Genomic DNA, 21,113 nt, shown 5'->3' with positions numbered 1-21,113 from the left:
AGCCTACGGGAAGGGGCGGGAGGGAGCGAACACGCTCCGGGGACTGATTACAAACGGGGTGCCGCGTGCATGATCCCAGGGGTCCCCAGCGGCGGGACTCCCGCGATCAGGCATCTTATCCCCTATCCTTTGGATAGGGTATAAGATGTTTAAGTACCGGAGAACCCCTTTAAATAAAATGTTTTCCCATCACTACTGCATGCAACTAATTTTGGGGCCAAAAATGCAATTTCCACACAAATGAAAAAATGCCAGAAAAATCAGACACAGGAAATTGCACAGGCGTTTTTCAGGCCTTGTTTCTTGCGTTTTTTTCAAACCAAAAAACGCAGGACAAAAATCCAAGTAGAGACTTAGCCTTAGCCTTAAAATGATGCACATGCCTATAGATTTTTTGTCTCAACTCTTGTTTTTACTTTTTACCTTTCATATTAAATAAAGTATTTTCAATAATTGTTTAAAGATTAAAATTTCTGATGAGTTGAGGAGAGAAAATCCACATCTAAATTCCATGTGAAACAACTGATATTTAAAAACTATACTTTATTTAGTGAAGATTTTCAAAGTTTTATAGACTTCACTAGAAAAAAAAACAACACATCAAGAATAGACATGTCAGATGATATTACAATTCCCCATTAAAATCAATGTAATATGTATTTCATGCAGATTGTGATACAGAATCCACGTCACAAAACTTTGCGTTATAGGCACATGGCTATCCTTCATATAAGATAGAGATAGATATAAGGCTATCCTTCATATAAGATAAGGTCAGAACTATTGATAATATTCAGGATATTGGACAGACTAGATGGGCCAAATGGTTCTTATCTGCCAATGCATTCTACGGTTCTATGTTTAGTCTCATTAATTATGAAAAAAGCCTTTTCTATACTGATAATAGAACCATTTTTCAACCACATATTGAAACTAACTTTCTTAGCATAGTCCATAGTACAGTTCTAGCAATTAATTGTTTTTGAGCTAATTCTTTACATACACCTAGCATACACACTATGGGGGAGATTTTTTTTCTCATTCAAAATTTTTTATTAAGTTTTTCAAATAATAAAGGGAGTAGGATACAAAAGAAATAACCCAAATATAAATACATATCGCTGTAGGCACTTAATAGAACACATGGTAAGATATATAAATGCACTGATATGCAAAAACAGGGCAATAAAAAATAAAGACATAATATGCAGGAATACAAAGCAATAGCACTGTCCCCAATCGTTAGGGAAACATTTACAAAACAAGAAACCCTAATCTTTGATTTATACATATCTCTTAAACCATGAAAGAATGTGAAACTAACTTGTAGCAATAAAATCAGTAAATCAGCAAAAATAAAAAATAAATTAAAAAAAAGATGTCCCTCACAATCCTGTATCCCCCAGTCAATAAACATTTATAAAAGAAAACTATGTTTGGATGGGGCAGCCAATATGAAAGAGGAAAGTCGTATATACACAGTAAAAAATAATAAAAAAAATTTAAAATATAAAATATATATAGAGATCAAATAATAAGAATAATGTAAGAATTAGGACTATGGGGGGCATTTATCATTATTTGTCTATTATAGACACTGAGGGGCGCTGCATCTCTGGCATAATATAAGCAATTTTAAATAGGATAGTGACGACTTAAGAGAGAAATAGTTAGGTGGGGAATAAATTAATAAGACTAAATATATTTAGTAAGCAACTTATTTAACTTGAATGTTATCCACATATTAGGGTAAGAAAGGCATTAGTTGAGGACATTGCTGAAGGACAAAAGGATTGAATATAGGTTGTTGTCTTACAATCTTTTACACGACCTCCGTGCTGGTGTATTTTTGCGCAATAATTGTAGTACTTGCGCAGAGTTTGAGGGTGTAAACAAAAAGTACGCAATTGATAAATTGAAGTGCATAGCGTTTTTAACTCTAAATTACACCTTAACTTAAAATTCCACATGTGAAGTTCTATCAAAATGTACGCAAAAAAACAAGCAATTGTGCAAATATTTTTACGCAGTATAGACAATGAAGAGAGTGAATATCCAATGATAAATGACTTTGCAGAATATATTGTCTTATATAAATCAGAGTGTATAAAGGTGACCCAGGGCAGCCACAATTCATAGATATCGTTCAGAGTTCTTCCATAGGATGGAGATATCCAATCTCCGTAAGCCTTTCTGTGATGGATGGAGATTGATTCATTTTCCATAGATGGGGTATAACTGTCCTGGCAGCTTGGAGAAAAAGTGATATAAGGATCTCACCACTGACCTTTCACTTGGCAGCAAAATAGGAAAGAGTAAAGGGGCAGGTGCATGTTCTAATTGGTAGCCCATCACCTTATGAGTAATATCTATAACCTTGCTCCAAAACAAAAGAATTAATGGACAGGACCACCATATATTAGTCATCATGCCTATCTCTAGACCACATCTTCAACATAACGGAAAACTTGTGGATAAAATTTATGGAGTACTGAAGGAACTCTGTACCACCTCGAAAATATCTGTGTTCACACGTTATTACTAGCAGCAGGTTTCACGCTGCTGGAAACCTGCTGCGAGTTACACTAACATTGATTTGAATGGGTCCACAGACAGTCCGCAATAGTGTCAGATTTGGACCCATTTAAATCAATGGTAGTGTAACTCGCAGCGGGTTTTCCCGTAGCGGGAAACTTGCTGCTAGCTACTAGCATATGAACGCACCCATAGTTAGTTTCTTGACATTTGCAGCATCTGAAATCTTGTGGTATAAGTAAAAAGTATTATCCCCTTCTGAAATGGAAAAAGATATTCCCAATTCTGTCCCCCACTTCCTCAGAAAGGGAAGTGTGGAGGAGGATACAGAGTCCAGCAGTATATCATAAATTAACAAGAATTTTTTAACAGGGGGAGGTTTAGAAACACACAAATGCTCAAAGTGGGTCAGATCCCTTAACAAATGAAGAGAATCTTTATGAGAAAGAAAAAAGTGTTTCAGCTGAAGGTATTCCAGGCAGCGATTACCTGATCTGGTACCAAATCCTCATATGGAAGAACAGATGAATCTTTAATTACATCATGAATAGTGAGTGACATAGTGTGAGAAACATTTAGAAATGAAGGGGTATTTATTCCTAGTAAAAATGCTAAATTACCTGTTAGAGGGGTGAGAGGACCATCAGGGATAAATAAAAGAAGTTCTCTAAGGTAATAACGAAAGACCAAACATAAAGATTGGAAGGATGGAGGGAGAGAAGATGACAAAGCCAATATCAAGGGTTTATTTATCCATGGGAAGGAAGTGATAGGAGACCCAATTAGTTTAGATTCCATGGAAACCGATATTCGAGTCTAGTTAAAACTGAGGAGAGGTAGTAAGAAAAGCAGTCAGGAAGACCTAGTCCATCTTTATGTTTCTTTTTTATAAGGGTATGCCTAGCTATTCTGGAAGATTTATTAGCCCAAACAAAGGAGGAAAACATAGAAAAGAGTTTCTTAAATAAAGCCTTAGATAAATAGACAAGAACCATTTGAAAAAGGTAAAGAAGACGTGGCAAGACATTCATTCTTAAAATATTCATGCGCCAAGCCATGAGAAATCCTTGTTATGCCATTTCAATAAATCTTTCGGTAGAGCCAATAATATAGGAGGGAAATTAAGAGTGTAAATATCACGTAAATCAGCGGAAATGTGTATCCCTAAATATTTAAGAGAGTGAGATGCCCATGTAAAGGAGAAGTTACTTTTTGTCCTAGTGACGATTTCAGGAGATATAGTAATATTTACTAATATTTATACTAATTAATAATATTTACTAATACTAATATTAATTTTATAATTGCTATAATGAGAAAAAGACTTGACCACTGACATAATTGCAGGGAGAGAAATATGGGGGAAGTCAAGTATAATACCAAATCATCGGTGAAGGCTGAGTACTTTAATTCTGAAGGTCCTAGAGAAATACCCTTGATATCGAATTGTGATCGAATTGCTTGTAAAAGGTGCTCCATGCAAAGAACATATAATAAGGATGACAAAGGACAACCCTGTCTGGTGCCATTTTGAATATTAAACAGAGCAGACAGGGTGACATTAATTCTTATTTGAACCCATGGTGTAGAGAACAAGGCTCCAATTTTAGCACAAAGTGAGGGACTTATGCCAATTTGAGCAAGAGTAGCCATCATGAATCCCCAATCGATCCTACCAAAAGCCTTTTTGGCATCTAAAGATAATAACATTGAGAGATGTTTTCCCTTTTTTACTAAATAAATCGAAGCAAAAGCACGTAAAGTATTGTCTCACGCCTCTCTATGAGGCACGAAGCCAACTTGGTCGGGATGGATAAAGGATTCAAAATAAGGGGAGAGTCGATTGACAATGAGTTTTGCATATAGTTTAGCATCAACATTAAAGGATAACTGTCAGCTTGCTCCCACCGCACTAACCAGCGGTACTGGCTGAGTGCGGGGAATGCTGATCCGTTTGATGCTTACTGTGCCCAGATCCGCCCGGCCGCCTGGCCGATATCTTTGTTTTTCCCTATATGCTAATTAAGTGCTAACTGGCACAGGCGGGGTAACTGGCACTCTGACGTCAGCGGCTGACGACCACACCGCCGCCCAGCTCATCAATATTCCTCCCCTCCCTTCCATATTAGCATATAGGGAAGAATGAACATTTTGATCTGGGCACAGTAGGCATCAAACTGATCAGCGTCCCACGCAGCCAGTACTGCTGGTTAGTGCGGGGGGAGCAAGCTGACAGTTTTCTTTTAATCAGGGATATGGGCCTATAGCTAGAACATAGTTGTGGATCTTTTTCATCTTTGGGAAGAACAACAATATGGGCACCCAGAAATGAGGGTGGAAAATGACATACAGAGGAAATAGCACTGAAGACAATAACGGGGTAGATAAATAGCAGACAATAACAGGGTAGATAACTCTGCATGGAGCACCTTATACAGCTTCGCCGTATACCCATCCAGACCTGGGATTTTGCCAATGAGGCGATGGTAAAATCCAATTCCTGAGAGATAAAGTGTTCCTCCATAGAGTTGACTGCATCAGGTGGAAGTTTAGGAAGGGCCGTTTCCATAATATATTGATGCAGGGTTGGGGAAGAGACTGGGGAAGATATGGAGCCTGCCAGAGATTGGAGATTATAAAGCGAGGAGTAATAGTCACGGACGGCTTGGGCTATGTCGTTCGTATAATGAGACAGTTCACCCGAAGAGGTTTTAATGGATGAAACAAAGCTAGCTGTTCTTTTATCTCTCAAGGCCCGAGCTAAATACTTGCCTGGTTTATTTCCCCATTCATAGAAAACCTGTCCGCAAATTTGAAGATATCTCTTCAATTTTACATACAAAAGTCCCTTAATTTCCATCCTGATTCTTTGCAGGTCCTGAAACTTTTCCTCACAGAGGGAACATTTGCGAGAAGTTTCTAGGGCAGCTAGAGAAGATAAAAGAGCACGTAATTTATCTGCGGCTTCCTTTTTTCAATCGAGTCCCATGCTTAATAAAAACACCCCTCAAAACACATTTTAAAGCTTCCAATTGAAGCAGGGCAGAGGTGGGATCAGAGGCATGATTAAGTAGAAAATCCCTAATAGAGTTCTGTATTTCAGTAAGACATACTGTATCATCAAGAAGAGACTCATTGGGGGAGATTTATCAAAACCTGTCCAGAGGAAAAGTTGTCCAGTTACCCATAGCAACCAATCAGATAGCTTTTTTTCATTTTGCAGAGGCTTTGTTAAAAATGAAAGAAGTGAGCTGATTGGTTGCTATGGGCAACTGGGCAACTTTTCCTCTGGACAGGTTTTGATAAATCTCCCTCATTGAGTCTCCACATGAAATGAGGTTTAGTCATTTTCGGCATTAAAACCGCACTGACACATGGGCATGAGAAAAGAATGGATCCGATTGAGGAGTCTCTATGGCTTGGGCGCATGTCATGAGATAATAATACTCTATATAATCTAAGCGACTATACGCTTGTTAAGGACTAGAGGAGAAAGTATAATCTTTCTCAAGAGGATGTGCAATTCACCACGTGTCACACAACTGAAGGGAGTGTAATTTGCGAAGAAGAGTCATCATCCTAATTCGAGAGAGAGAGATGACACTCCCAAAAAGGTGTCCATACGAAGGCAGAGGGGGGGTGTTTAAAAGCCCATATACAATTATGTAGACTGTGGTGAACGCAGTCAGAGCATCTAATGTACGGAGGAGAAAAGGGATCTGATCCCTGTTAGGTGCATATATATTGGCAATCGTCAACTTCTGTCCTGCAATAATACAATTTAGAAACAGTTAGCGAGCATCATCAGAGGATTGGTGGTCAACCACCTGAACCTGGAGGCTTCTGTGAAAGGTGATGGAAACCCCTTTGCTTTTATTAAAATAATTTGTGTTGTGAATCCATACGGGATAATAACGGCTGGTAAGAGACGGAGTGTGGCCTGTTTTAAATTGATCTCCTGAAGACAAAGTATATGTGATCTCATTTTATGATATGAATATAGGACTTTTGACCTATTTTCAAGAACATTAAACCCCTGCACATTAAGAGTAGTTATATTTATCTCAGCCATTATCCCAGGGGGTCATAGGAATGCAGAAATAGAGAAAAGGACACATACTGGCGGATACAGGAAGAAAAGCATTGGTAGCTACAAGAGCGGTCAGGGTCAGTAGACAAACAGCACTACCTAAAAATACTATAAGAAAGACAATAAACAAAAGTAGCAACCAAAAAAAACCACATGGCTGCACGGGGTCTAAAGACCTTTAGACCAAAGGTCAAAAACTAAATTAGTCCCTAACTAATCTAACCCTAGTGGGGCTCAACAGAAGATGACTGGAAGACAGAGGGATTATCCAGTCACACTATAGGGTAGGGAAATGTAACACAAATATAAGTATAAGTAAATGGCTGGGCCATAAGAAACAATGGCCCTGATTTACTAAGAGTGGAGTGGAGTTTTCTTTGTGGGTTTTAATACCCTATAAAAAAAATTTCCACGGTATTTACTAAGGTTTCCCTACATTTTCCACTTTCCCTACATTTTACTCTTTTTGCACATGCTCTGATCTGTCAGGTTTTCCTCAGCTGAAATCCACCACATTTTCTGTGGAAACCTTAGTAAATATGTATTTTTTTTTTGTAAAATGGAGAGTTAGTTGGGTTTTTTCTATTTTGGCGCAAATTATGGCGCAGACAGAATTTCTGGCGCACGACCCGACAAAGTATGTCGGGTTTGCAATAGTACATGAGGGCCAATATATCTTAATAGGAGAAAAACACACATTGGCCCTCATTTACTATTGCAAACCCGACATGATTTGTCGGGCTATGCACAAGGTTCTGGCGCATTGCACCAGAGATTCTGTCTTCACCAGAATTTGCGTCATAATTAAAAAAAAAAAAAAAAAACTCTCCATTTTACTGAGAAAACCTGGAAAGGGGGCGTGGGCAATGGGAAAAGGGGGTGTGGTGACTGAAAAGGGGCATGTTCCCGACATTTTCCCCAAAACCCAACATATTTACTAAGGTTTCCACAGAAAATGTGGTGGTTTTCAGCTGAGGAAAACCCTACAGATCAGAGCATGTGTAAAAAAAAGCAAAATGTAGGGAAAAGTGCAAAATGTAGGAAAACCTTAGTAAATACCATGGAAAAAAAATTGTAGGGAATTAAAGCCCACAAAGAAACCTACACTCTTTGTAAATCAGGGCCATTATGTATAGGGCAAAATAAATGCTAATAATAGAAATCAACAATTGGCATGGGGTGATCTGAAAAACACAAGTTATAATTACAACAAATGTAAGATAGTAGAAAAAGAGACAGCCAGGAAACTTTTCTTACATCCTTTCCTGTCACTAAGAAAGGATCTCATTCACTGTTACAGTCCCCTCCATTACAGCCCCCTCTAATATATAACTCAAATGTTCAGAATGAACATTCCAATAAGAAAAATCAAAGATACATGAAAATAAAAACATGATAAAAAACAAATTAAGCAATAAGACCTCATAAGGCAGTAGTAACCAGACTAAAGTCCAGATCAAACCGTGTAGAGATGGATCCTCAATGATACACAGGAACCTGAACCATGGAGCGATGTCTGCGACGTTGTGGAAGAGGATCCTCAGTGGCAACTTTTAGCAGTTGAGAACTCAGTAAGGAAGAGCTGACAGCAGGATGTGGACGTCTTTTGTACAGGGGATCAGGAAAGGACTCCATCCATTCCGGTAACTGCATTGGTGGAAGTTAAAATGTATGCAGGAATTGGGGTAAGTCCTCCAGTGACCTAAGAGCAACATTGATATCTCCTTGGCGGACCAGTAGAGCAAAAGGATATCCCCAGCGATAGATCTTGAACCTTTGAGTGCAGGGCCGACACCTCCTTCTGAACCACCTGAAGATCTTTGTGCCAGGATTTCTTAAGATCTATAGCTAAAGCAGACAAATCAGTTTTGGTAGTTAAAAGCACAAAAAGCGCTTGTAATTCCGGGTGACCATGTAAGTTTGTGATCCAGAATCAGAGTCACCAGTCATATCAACAGGAAACACATAAGGTGGAGATCTTGCATCAGAAACATATATCTTTGGCGTCTTATGTAGATTCTTTTTAGCGGGGGACTAACACCCCAATCCCTATTACCCTCATGGTAAGATGGATCAGAGGTACCACTTTCAGTATCAAAGAAGGTAGATACAGTATGCCCAGAGGGCGAAGCAATATGAGAAGTCAATGCTGTTGTGGAATGTCCCTTAGACAAAGGGATGGAAGGGGTTAATGCTGAGGAAGTATGTCCCACATGTGCAGATGGAGACTTGACAGTGCATTGAGGTAAGTGGGTAGTAGGGGTTGCAGTAGAGGCATTGTATCCAGGAGGAGAGGTAGTGGAAAGGGTTAACATAATTGTAAGTGTCCCAGATAGAGTGTTAGGGGAAGAAAGCCTGGGTGCTGAAGGACTGCTGGCTTCCTGACTTTGGGGTACTGCAGGGCCTGAGAGAACAGAGGTAGGGGGTATAATGGTGGACATACCTTCAGTTAAGCAGGATAAGCAGGGAGTAGAGGAAGGAATAGTTGGCAGAATTGTCCAGGCAGTGAGTGCACTGGCTGCTGCACGCTGAGGAGACCCCACTTGAACCGCTGAGTTCACAGGAGGAAGCAATGTCAGCTGGCTGAAAGTAAGCAGCGATGTCCTGGTGATCTTCCCCAAGCTAAGAGGGATGTAGGGATGCTTTTCGACGGCGCTTTCTCTCCATGCCAAGGAGCTGAAGCCCCATAAAGTTAGGCCCCTCCAGGAGCCTAGCCTCGCCTCCTCACTATGGGGGAGCTTTATCAAAACCTGTTCAGAGGAAAAGCTAATAAGTTGCCCATAGTAACAGTTGCCCATAGCAACCAATCAGATCGCTTCTATCATTTTTAAAAAGGCCTCTGAAAAATAAAAGAAGCAATCTGATTGGTTGCAATGGGCAATGGGTCAGCTTTTCCTCTGGACAGGTTTTGATAAATATCTCCCTATATGTGGTAAAGTATTCTACAATTTAAGTTTTACCTATTGTATTAGAACCCTTTCCTATACTGATAGAACCACCTTTACCACTTGTAAAATATGCTCATAGGCCATAGCGCAGTTCTTAAAATAACCTATTACTGTGTCAAATCTTTATATTTATGGACAAAAAGCCTCTTGTAGGTGTTTCAGCTACAACCAATTGTACTGTTCCCTTTTAGTTACATGGCTATTTGCCGCAGCCCCACTCAGTATAAGTTCACATAGTACAGACAGCCCCACGTGCTTGCAGCCAGATTTGACCAATTTGGACAACTTTCCCCGTTCGCTAAAGATGAAATAGGCTGCAAGCCTAAACCTAATCCTATGGTGCCTTTTTAGTGGTCATGTGTTTTCATGGGCCAATTAGACCAATTTCCTTCTGATGACTTGAGATGGCAAGCTGGGGCTTTGGGTTGGCTTTCCAGCTTTCGGGCTACCAAGAATGTGTATCCATCCTGTGTAATCCTGTCTAGAATAAGCTGCTCAAGGTCAACATTGAGCTCCTTGTGGGATCATCTTTTTTCCTTTGCTTCTTTTACCGAAAAGGCAAGAGGTGAAGATTTCAAGCTCAGCTCCTATATTCAACCCAAATCCTCAACCTAGTGCCAGAAATCCCCCAACTTACACCTACTTCAGCTTCAATGTCAATATACCCACAGTCCATGATCTCATTGTTAGGTGCTATAGGGAATATCCTAGAACCAAAATGTGGTTCAAACATCATCTGAAAAAGTTTGTACAATTTGTGCAATGCCGTGATATGCCGTGTTGGTTTGTGCAGACTAAACATATTTATTTTACACGTTTCAACTATAAATACTGTGCACCAATTACCGCATTTCAAAACCGAAGAAAAGATACATGTGAGTGCCCATCTTTGATGGAACATTGCCCAGCTGCCTAACCACTCCACTCAGCAGCTGTCAAAGCTTAAAGGGAACATTTCCCACTGCAAACAGGTGCATATATACAAATACACAGATATGAAGTCTCTATAGACATAGACTGGTAGTAGTATGGGTTCTACTGAAGAGCTTGTGAATTTAACCCCTTAACGACCACAGACGTATATTTACGTCCTGTGTCCGGCTCCCGATCTGTGAAGCGTGCTCAGAAGCCGAGTGTGCTTCATATCTGCGTGGTCCCAGTTGCTATCAGCAACCGGGACCAACGGCTAATACCGGACATCGGCGATCGGGCTGATGTCCGGTATTAACCCTTTTGACGCCGTGATCAAAGTTGATTGTGGCATCCAAAACGGGAGAATACACTGCCAGTTAGCGCAGCGTAGCTGTTCGGGATCACCGCGGTGAAATCGCGGCATTCCGGGAGGTGTCTTACCTTGCTTCTGGCTGTCCGATCAGCGTTTGATTGCTCCAAGCCTGAAATCCAGGCTTGAGCAATCAAGAGCAGAAAACACTGATCAATGTATTCCTATGGCAAGCTAAGGGTCTATGACACTGCATAAAAAAAGTTAAAAAAAAAAAAAGATAATAAATGTGATTTAAAGGGGTATTCCAGGATTTTTTATTTGACTATGCTACAGGGGCTGTAAAGTTAGTGTAGTTCATAATATAGTGTCTGTACCTGTGTGTGATGGTTTTCTCACAATTCTTCTGTGATTTTCCACCCACTATTTATTTTTATCAGCATACAAAATTACTATTGTTGCAGATTTTTCCCAGCTTGCAATGTGGCCGAGACCTGACTCACTAGTCAGCTGATGACAGGGAGCCTGTCTGCTTCAATGGATGTGGGATCAATCTGCTACTAATGCAACAGCTGTAGGCACCCTGATTGAAAACCACAGGTCTTTTGTTTCAATGGGTGGGGTGGCTGATGTGTGAGAGGGAGGAAAATGGCATTGTGGGATTTGAAGTAAAAAAAAAAAAAAACATAAGTAAAACAGGAAATACAAGTTCACAAAAAGCTAGCCACAGTGTTATGGTAATCTTATGACATAGCCATTTAGCCCCAAGACAAACACAGATCCTTCCTAAGCATGTCCATTACTGTCTGCCAGGTATGTACTAAAATTCCCTTATGGTGAAGAACCCCTTTAACCCCTTCCCTAATAAAAATTAAAATCACCCCCCTTTTCCCATTTAAAAAAAAATGTGTACATAAAAATAAAAACAAACATATGTGGTATCACTGCGTGTGTAAATATCCGAACCATAAATATATATCGCTAATTAAACCGCGCGGTCAATGGCGTACGCGTAAAAAAATTCAAAAGTCCAGAATAGCGTGTTTTGGCACTTTTTATACCATAAAAAAATGTATAAATGCGATCAAAAAGTCCGACCAAAACAAAAATGGTACCGATAAAAAGCATTCGTGGAAAAATAAAAAAGTTATACGGGTCAGAAGATGACAATTTTAAACATATGAATTTTCGTCCATGTAGTTTGGATTTTTTTCAAAAGTACGACAAAATCAAACCTATATAAGTGGGGTATCCTTTTAATCGTATGGATCTACAGAATAAAGATAAGGTGTCATTTTTACCGAAAAATGTACTGCATAGAAACTGAAGCCCCCAAAACTTACAAAATGTCATTTTTTCTTAAATTTTGTTGCACAAAGTTTTTTTTTTTTTTTTTCCATAGATTTTTGGGTAAAATGACTGATGTCATTATAAAGTAGAATTGGTGGTGCAAAAAAAAAGCCATCAAATGGATTTTTAGGTGCAAAATTTAAAGGGCTATGATTTTTTAAATGTAAGGAGGAAAAAACTAAAGTGCAAAAACTGAAAAACGCTTGGTCCTCAAGGGGTTAAATATGCCTCTAGTTTTCACACAAGACATTTTGTTAATTTTTTATATGTATTATCTAATTTAGTCAGCTTAAAATGTTATTATTGTGAAGTGAAAGCATCTCGAAAGTAACAGCAGCACAAAGCGGTACATCGATCATGCACACTTTTAGAGTGGGGCCAATGTCTAAGGCCAAAAGGCTACTGGAATGGCAGTCTCATGGGCATATTGGGTTTGGTGAATTTTTGGAAAATGTTCCTTCCAGAATGCACAATGCTTAATGTAATATCTGGTGAAAATGGACAATGGTTGGGGTTGGTTGTCACAATTCACATCAGGCTGACTATTTCCAGTGAATAGTAATTCAAAAGCATGCAAAGACATTAAAAAACATTTATGCTTTCATTTGTGAGGAAACATTTTGGGGAAGGCACATTCCAGCAAGCCTGTGCTCATGTGCACAAAGTGAAGTCCACAAAGACATGGTGTGACAAGTTAGGTGGGGAACAGCGTGAGTGGCGAACACAGAGCATTTGGGAATCAGGCTATGAGCCAGACCTTCTCGTCCAGCACCAGTGCCTGGCATCACAAATGCTCTTTTGGCTGAATAGGCATAAGTTAGAAGAGTCAAGGTTGTTGTAGCCACAAAAGGGAGCCCAACTCCATATGATTATGTCCGATGGTTTAGAATGGTCTGTTTAACAAGCTAATATAGCTAAAATGGGCAGATGACCACATACATTTCACCATATGGTGTATTTATACATATTAAATCCCTCTAAAACGTCTTTATCTTCAAAGCTGAACTGCTAATCTTTTCCATCCTCCCTTATGCATTTTATTGAATTGTTGCCAGCTTCTAGACCAACACTTACTCCATATATGTTTTTTTTGTGATCTCTAAAACTAAACCCGTATAGTAGATCTTACATATGATTTATATAAGAGTAAAATTACATTGAATCACAGTTTATCAATTTGTATCGCTGCTCTTTTTCTATTATTTTTATGCGCCCTAGAAGTGTACCTGATTGTGCATCTGCTGCTTATTGAATACTGCTACTTAGCTTACTGTCAAGGAGTATACTAAAATCTCTCTCTTGCTTTGGTGAAGTTGTATGTCACATAATTTATACAAAGCCATACTATTATTGATGCTTAGACCATGCGATTCTCTATGGATAAACTGAGCAGCGGCCATGCATGTGCGGCCCTACAGGATACGGCCCACATGTGACCTCATCAGGGGAACAAGCATGTCATGAGAGTATGAGTAACAGTCATTTCATACAATGGTCCTCATTTACTAACAGGATTTCTACTCTTTTTGTCGGGTTTTGCACCTAAATTCTAATTTCTGATTCTGTCTGTATTTTTTCTGTCGCACATTCTGTCACATGGTCCGTGCGACAGAAAAAAAACAGACAGAATCATAATTACTCAGAGTGAAAAAAAAAATAAAAAAGCGCTGTCCTGCTGCTCCGGCGTCTTCTTCGGGATCCTCTGGCTTCTTCCTCATCCTCTCCGGGGTCCGGGCCTTGCTTTCTGGTGACGTTATTACGCACGGCGTGCGCAGCGACGTAACAACGACGCCGGAAAGCGAGACTCGGACCCCGGAGAAGATGCAGAAAACACCGTAGCAGCAGGGATAGGTAAGTGAACCTGTCCGGGATGCTTAAACTGCTATCCGACAGCAGCTTAAGCAGCTTAAGCATTTTGCGCTGTCGGATAGCAGTTAATGCGATGGCCCCGACATATAAAAGCATCTGAGAGGCCATCGTATGTCGATTTGATCATATGTCGGGGCCATCGCATGTCGGGGGGTTACTGTACTTTGGCCTATTACACTACAAAGATAGACTTTGTGCACCTAGCGCCATCATCACTTTTGCAGCAATTGGTCCTCACTGCTCATAGGTCTGTCTGTGTAGAGTAATAGGCCAATGAATGATGCCCTACTGTGATGAAGTCGCATGTGGGCCATATCCCATAGTGACAGAAATGCTTAAGGAGGTCTTGGGAGTGACTGGTATATGAGTAATGTGTATTCATAGACCCATTGTTCTATAGGATTAACTCCATCTTAACATTAGCCACTCCATCGTAGCATACAAGGGCTAGAAGTTTTTGAGGTGGAGATGAGATAGTGGTACACATACAAAGTATGCTGCCACTATAGTAATTCTTTCTGGAGAAGACTGGGACGTTTTGTATATTTTGGGATTTTTGTTGGTGGTATTCTATTTACTGTATTTATGAAAAGCAATGTTTTAGGCACTTTAAATGTATTTGATTTAAGGCTAGGTTCATGCACTGTATTTTCAGATGTATGGAAAATTCAAACAATTTGCTTCCATATTTTTATTGTGTGCATAGACAACCACTTTTACAAAGACTTACATAGAGCACATTCACCCCTTAAGGAAGCAGGGTTTTTCTGTTTTTGCACTTCCGTTTTTTCCTCATCACCTTCTGAAAATCATAATGCTTTCAATTTTGCATCTACAGACCCATAAGAGTGCTTTTTTTGGCGCCACCATTATCAATTTGTAATGACATCAATCATTTAACTACAAAATCTAAGAGGAAACCAGAAAAAAAATATATTTGTGGAGCAAAATTGAAAAAAAAAAAGCAATTTTGTAATTTTGGGGGCTCCGATTCCACGCAGTGTACTTTTTTGGTAAAATTGACACCTTATCTTTATTCTGTAGTCCCATATGGTTACAAGGATACCCAATTTATGTAAAAAATTATAACTACATGCACCAAAATTTGCATGTTTAAAATCTCCATCTACAGGGTGGTATGAGGGCTTATTTTTTTTTGCACCGTCATCTGAGGTTTTTACCAGAACCATTTTTTGTTTTGATGGGACTTTTTTTTTTATCTCTTTTTATTCATTTTTTAAAGGTATACAAAGTGACCAAAAATATGCTATTTTGGACTTTGATATTTTTTTACATAAATGCCATTGACTGTGCGTGCAGTTTAATTAACGTTACATTTTTATAGTTCTGACATTTGCGCATGCGGCAATACCACATATGTTTATTCTTACTATGTTCACATATTTTTGATATGGAATTTGGGAAAAGGGCAGTGATTCAAACTTTTAATATGTAAGGGGTTAATGGGTGTTTTTTAAAACTTTTTATTCAACTTTATTTTTTTTTACACTTTTATTCCCCTTAGGGGACTTTTAGGAGGAATCATTAGATTCCTCATATGGATCAATGTGGTATTAACAGCGGCCCCCAGCTACAAGAATCAGCTGGGGGCCAGCCGGTATTGCGTGGGCTTGAGTCAGGAACCCACACCATACACCGCTTGCCGTTGTAAGACAAGCCGTCTCGTGCTTAGACGGCAACTGGTAAGTGTTACGAATATGAACGCAAATTTTCAGCAAATTTGCAGATGCATTTTTTTTACAGTGAATTATGCCTTAAAATACAGTGTTTTCATATTCTATAAACACATGAACATTTTTAAGCCACAATAACATCTCCAGCATTACATAAACAATCCTTTATTTTATACTTAATGTGTAGTGCCATCTTGTGGTAATATGTAAGTACTGAATCTTGTAGTTACATTTTCTAAGTTTTTTAGTTTATATTGGTAGAAAAGAAGTAAAGTGTTGCCAAGGTGAAGCCTTTATGTATAGCTAAATAAAATAAGAACATAAACCTTTATTGTATTATGCCATTTCCTTACAGATTGCACAGCATTACATACAATATATGAATATATACATATCTAAAGCAAACAACCTGTACAGATATTTAAATTTAAGAAAGGGATAAAAAATACCATTACAAGGTTTCATATTAGCAAAACTTTGCTCAGTTTTGTCCTACATATTCTTCTATGACTTACTGCAAAATGCATTCTTTCTTTATTCATTGTAAACTGAAATGATTCTTGTGAATTACAATATCATGCAAATATCCCATCAATATGAAAAGACCATCCAATTAACCTGACTTGATTTTCTGTGACAGATTTTCAGTTCCACATCTATTATGCATTCTTTGAGTAGACCACCCTTTTAGAAGACATTTTTTATGCAGCTTAGGGTGGTCATCTCCAAGAGGTTTCACTGTATATTCTATAATGGACCACAATTCACTGATATCATATGTGTCTGCAATCTGATCCCATTCTCATGTGACTGATCTTTGAAAAAAGGTTGAGAGACATAAAGTCTAATGTTGATTTATATACTAATATAAATAACCATCCACTATGCTTCTGTGAACCATCTGGATACACCTCAGCCTAGTTTTTGTATGTGGAAAATAAAACTACTTACCTTCCTATGAGAAAACTAACACTATTGATCTTTCCATATAATAATAAAATGACTTACTTTTTGAGCAACTTTTGGTTGTGCCATGGATTTCACTTATTGGAGTATTGAACACCACAATATATGTCACATCAGCATACCATTATGACAGATTGCTGACAAATACAGTACTGGCAATACATGTGAGTGGACTTATAATTAGAGATGAGCGAACTTACAGTAAATTCGATTCGTCACGAACTTCTCAGCTCGGCAGTTGATGACTTTTCCTGCATAAATTAGTTCAGCATTCAGGTGCTCCGGTGGGCTGGAAAAGGTGGATACAGTCCTAGGAGGCTCTTTCCTAGGAATCTATCCACCTTTTCTAGCCCACCGGAGCACCTGAAAGCTGAACTAATTTACGCAGGCTAAAGTCAACAACTGCCGAGCCGATAAGTTTGTGACAAATCAAATTAACTGTAAGTTCGCTCATCTCTACTTATAATATTATTTGATACCTCATTTTTTCTTTTACCTCTTAGTTATCAAATACTATTATGATATTTCCTAAACTTAATCTGAAATGAGCTGTCTTTTAACTACCCGTATTGGTAAAGACCCACTAAGTTCTTGTCCAGTAGGGATATTCTATGTTTTGCCTTCCTTGATCATTGGGTGTCTAGCGTCGTCTAATGTTAGTACCAGCTGGGTTACACTGTGCCCGTCCATATTAATAATTGAGCATGTAAATACGACGTTGTGACAACTCCATCAGTTTGCTTTGGCTGACGGGGATGTTCCATGCTGGGCACCTTACATGAGCTATCGCCATTGATATGGTAAATATAGTTTAGTTAGTAATAAATGGAAGTCTGGTTCCTGACGTTTGGATGCTTTTTTGAACATTAAACCTCAAGTTTGTAAAACAATTTGACTTTTCAGGTTTTTTTTCTGCAGTTGTCCAACTCCAGGGTGTGATGGCAGTGGTCATGTAACTGGAAACTATGCTTCTCATCGCAGGCATGTATATAAATACACATATATGTATATTAAAAATGTTGTTTTCAAAGTCATAGATTTGTGCTCAATTCTTCATGCGACATCAAGCAACAGATTTGTAAATTACTTCTATTAATAAATCTTAACCCTTCCAATAGTTATAAGCTTCTGAAGTTGAGTTGTTGTTTTCTGTCTAACTGCTCTCTGATGAGTCACGTCCCGGGAGCTGTGCAGTTCCTATATGGATATTCTCCCATCATGCACAGCTCGTGACGTGACATCATCATTGAGCAGTTAGACAGAAAACTTCAGAAGCTAATAACTATTGGAAGGATTCAGATTTTTTTATAGAAGTAATTTAGAAATCTAATACAATATAGGCAAGAATAGAAAGTTCAATGTCCGGCACAGCTGCTGACAACCACTAGGACCAGGATCTAGGGATGGTTTGGAGTGGTCCCCGAAGCTATGGTAGTGCTCTGACTTGAAAGACGTGTCACATATTAGATACAAGGAGAGGATGAAAAAAGTCGGCAGACTCATCAGAAGAAGCTCGTATACCGAGTGAAACAGATTATGTCGCCTGACAGTGAATACCCCCCACTGTGATCCTTTCTCCCCCTCTGCACAATGTTTTATAGGTGAGTATACAATAAAGAAGCAACCCTGAAAAAGAAGCACTGGTGAGTCTGCCGACTTTTTTCATCTTCTCCTTGTATTTTAATTTACAAATCTGTTTAACTTTCCGGAGCCAGTTGATATATATAAAAAAAGGTTTTGCCTGGAGTACCCCTTTAAGATTTTTTAATAGAAGTAATTTACAAATCTGTTTAACTTTCTGGAGCCAGTTGATATATATAAAAAAGTTTTTTCCTGGAACACCCCTTTAAAACTGGTCCCTTTTTAAGACAGTGCAAACTAAAACATCTTTAGCCTTTACATGTTCCAGATTTATCATAGTGTATCGGCCTGACTGATCAGTCTATTGAATCTAAAGGTTGTGTAGTCTCTGTTAAGACCAACCATTAGCTGTCTTACTTTTAACCAGAATTGTGCACCCCCTAACTAAAATCCTTGCCCCCTTTCACCAAAGCTACGTCCCTTTTGTCAGACCCAGTGGAAAATTTCATTGGATTTGCAATAGTAAATCTGGGCCTTTGTTTAAATAAATACAAAAAAATAGCAGAGATGAACCTAATGTAGTTTATAAGGTAATTCACTGATGAGATTTCTTTTTTCAACAATTATTCCCCTTTTATAGATGCTTTAATGTTACCATCAACATTTTAAGGCTGAGTGGCATATTTAATGGTAATCTTCTTGGGTACATAAAATCCACAAATGTTATTTACTTTTTCTAAGAGGTGATGGAAAAAGCAAAGATGTTGCATGGAGGTGTTGCACAGCTTTTCTATTGGCGACATTTCCTTTTTCCTGTACTAGGGATGTCTGATGCACCTAGTGTGACTTTTTCATATACGTGCAAAAAAAATACGGACTGAAGACGAATCCCCTAACAAATATTTATACAGATAAACCAAGCAACAATGTCATTTAGTAAAGAATACTGACTTTTTTTTTTTTTTTCGCATTGCTGGATAGTTTAAATTTTTGGTTTTGTACGGAAGTGCACGTAGAATAAAAAACATTTTACACATGTATATATATATATATATATATATATATAGAATGATTGAGATAATTATGAGTGAATGTGAATTATTATTATTTCATCATTATTTTCTGTAATATATCCCTTTTTCTTACAGTGTTTCTGGTTGTCCATTGGCTGACAAGACCTTGAAGTCTCTTATGGCTGCAAATTCCCAAGAACTTAAGTACGTGTTAAAATCTAAATGCATGTGTTTTTTTTTTTTTTTTAAAGGCACACATATATGAGAATAGCAATATACTGTTGTTATCACTAGCTATCAGTTTTCTCTATAAATTTGTTTTAGATACTATACAACTGTGCTTACAAAGTCATTGAAAGCTGTTAATTAGAAAACTATTGTAATTCATGTTGCAAAAGTTATCATAAATATCAAATTAAATTTTACTGTCATTAAAGTTATCAAAAATATCAAAATATTTACAATACTTTTATGAAAAAAGTTAATTACCAAGATTAAAGGGGTTATCAAGTGATCTTTTTATTTTATTTGTTTATTCTTCCTGGCCCACTGCAATAAATATAATAGCTCATAGGGGGAGATTTATCAAAACCTGTGCAGAGGAAGAGTTGCCCAGTTGCCCATAGCAACCAATCAGATCGCTTCTTTCATTTTTAACAAGGCCTCAGCAAAATGAAAGAAGGAATCTGGTTGCTATGGGCAACTGAGCAACATTTCCTTTGCACAGATTTTGATAAATCTCCCCCATAATACCTTTCGCCTCTCCCTCAATGCCACTGAAATCCTTCTCCTCCGTCCTACCGTCTTCCGGCCCAACACGTCACACTGCACTCAGCTAATCATCAATCACAGAGCTGTTCCGCCTCGGTTAGTGATTAGCGGAGCAACATTGTAATGTAACAGGCCTGGGCACCAGGAAGAAGAGTGGGGTCAGAGGGCAGGAGACCAATTCCAGCAGCACCTGGGGAGAGGAGGAAGGTTAGTTAAGGTTTATTATTTTTATTGTGGCAGCCCGGGCAGAATAAAAAAATTTAAGAAAAAAAAAATCACTCGGTAACCCATTTAATGTAAACAGGATAAGAAAATAAGACTTGATCTTTTTAAACTTGTAATGGATAATGAATAGCAACAATGGAATGAATAATGATAAAGTTATAATAATAATTATAATAATATTCATAAAAATAAGTAGTAGTAGTAATAGTCTCAGTTGGGTAATGTAGAGATAAAAATTTGTAAAAAAGCTTTAGCAATTATTATTTGTATTTGAAATTGATTTATTATGAAATGTATTTGCTTACATTGGCTTACCCCTTTTTTCCTCACTTTTTTGCACCTTTTGGAAAATGGCAGCCAGGGGTCAAAGTCATAGTTTATAGCAGCATCATGCAGACAAAAATGTTTTGGCGTACCTAGCAGTTTCTGCACTACAGCTCCACCTCTTCAGTTAGTTAAATTATACTCCTAATGTCAAAATCAGACAAAGTATTGCAACCAACAAGCTATAATATGTCATTCACATAGATAAAAACTAAAACTTGCATGGAAACAAGAATAAATTGGCTGGTCTTGTGCTATATCACACATCACCTGACACATATGCAGAGCCTAGGACTTCTATGGCCTGCCTCATCATGACCTTCAAGTATCATGACCTTCAAGTATCCATTGGTGACTAGTCACTATAACACTTGAGGGAGGTGCCAGACCTGTGGCTACTTAAATTCTTTAAAATATTTAAACCCTTATGTTTGGTAGATTACACACATTTTACTTACCAGACCACAACTCAAAGAAAAAGCTTTCAAATAATATATAAACTTAAAAGGGGTACTCCGGTGCAAA

General features: G+C 38.3%; 1 protein-coding gene across 15 annotated transcripts in view; it reads left to right on the top strand.

The window, feature by feature from the left end:
* The window catches only part of ST18 (ST18 C2H2C-type zinc finger transcription factor), a 445,260-nt gene that overhangs the window by 366,628 nt on the left and 57,519 nt on the right, over positions 1-21,113 (top strand). For 12 of the 15 annotated variants that reach the window (XR_008844231.1, XR_008844230.1, XM_056521908.1 and 9 more), the window contains 2 exons: positions 17,578-17,655; positions 19,404-19,472. Coding sequence is in view for 13 of the 15 variants with exons in the window: in XM_056521908.1 (XP_056377883.1) it covers positions 17,578-17,655; positions 19,404-19,472 (147 nt within the window). In the remaining 2 variants the exon portion in view is untranslated. The remainder of the gene's footprint in view (positions 1-17,577; positions 17,656-19,403; positions 19,473-21,113) is intronic. The other 3 variants (XM_056521909.1, XM_056521904.1, XM_056521903.1) reach the window with 1 other exon arrangement.

This window comes from Hyla sarda, chromosome 5, assembly GCF_029499605.1.
Source record: "Hyla sarda isolate aHylSar1 chromosome 5, aHylSar1.hap1, whole genome shotgun sequence".
NCBI classification, from domain to species: domain Eukaryota; kingdom Metazoa; phylum Chordata; class Amphibia; order Anura; family Hylidae; genus Hyla; species Hyla sarda.
The sequence above is the reverse complement of the archived record's forward strand: the minus strand, read 5'-3'. Positions and strand labels throughout refer to the sequence as shown.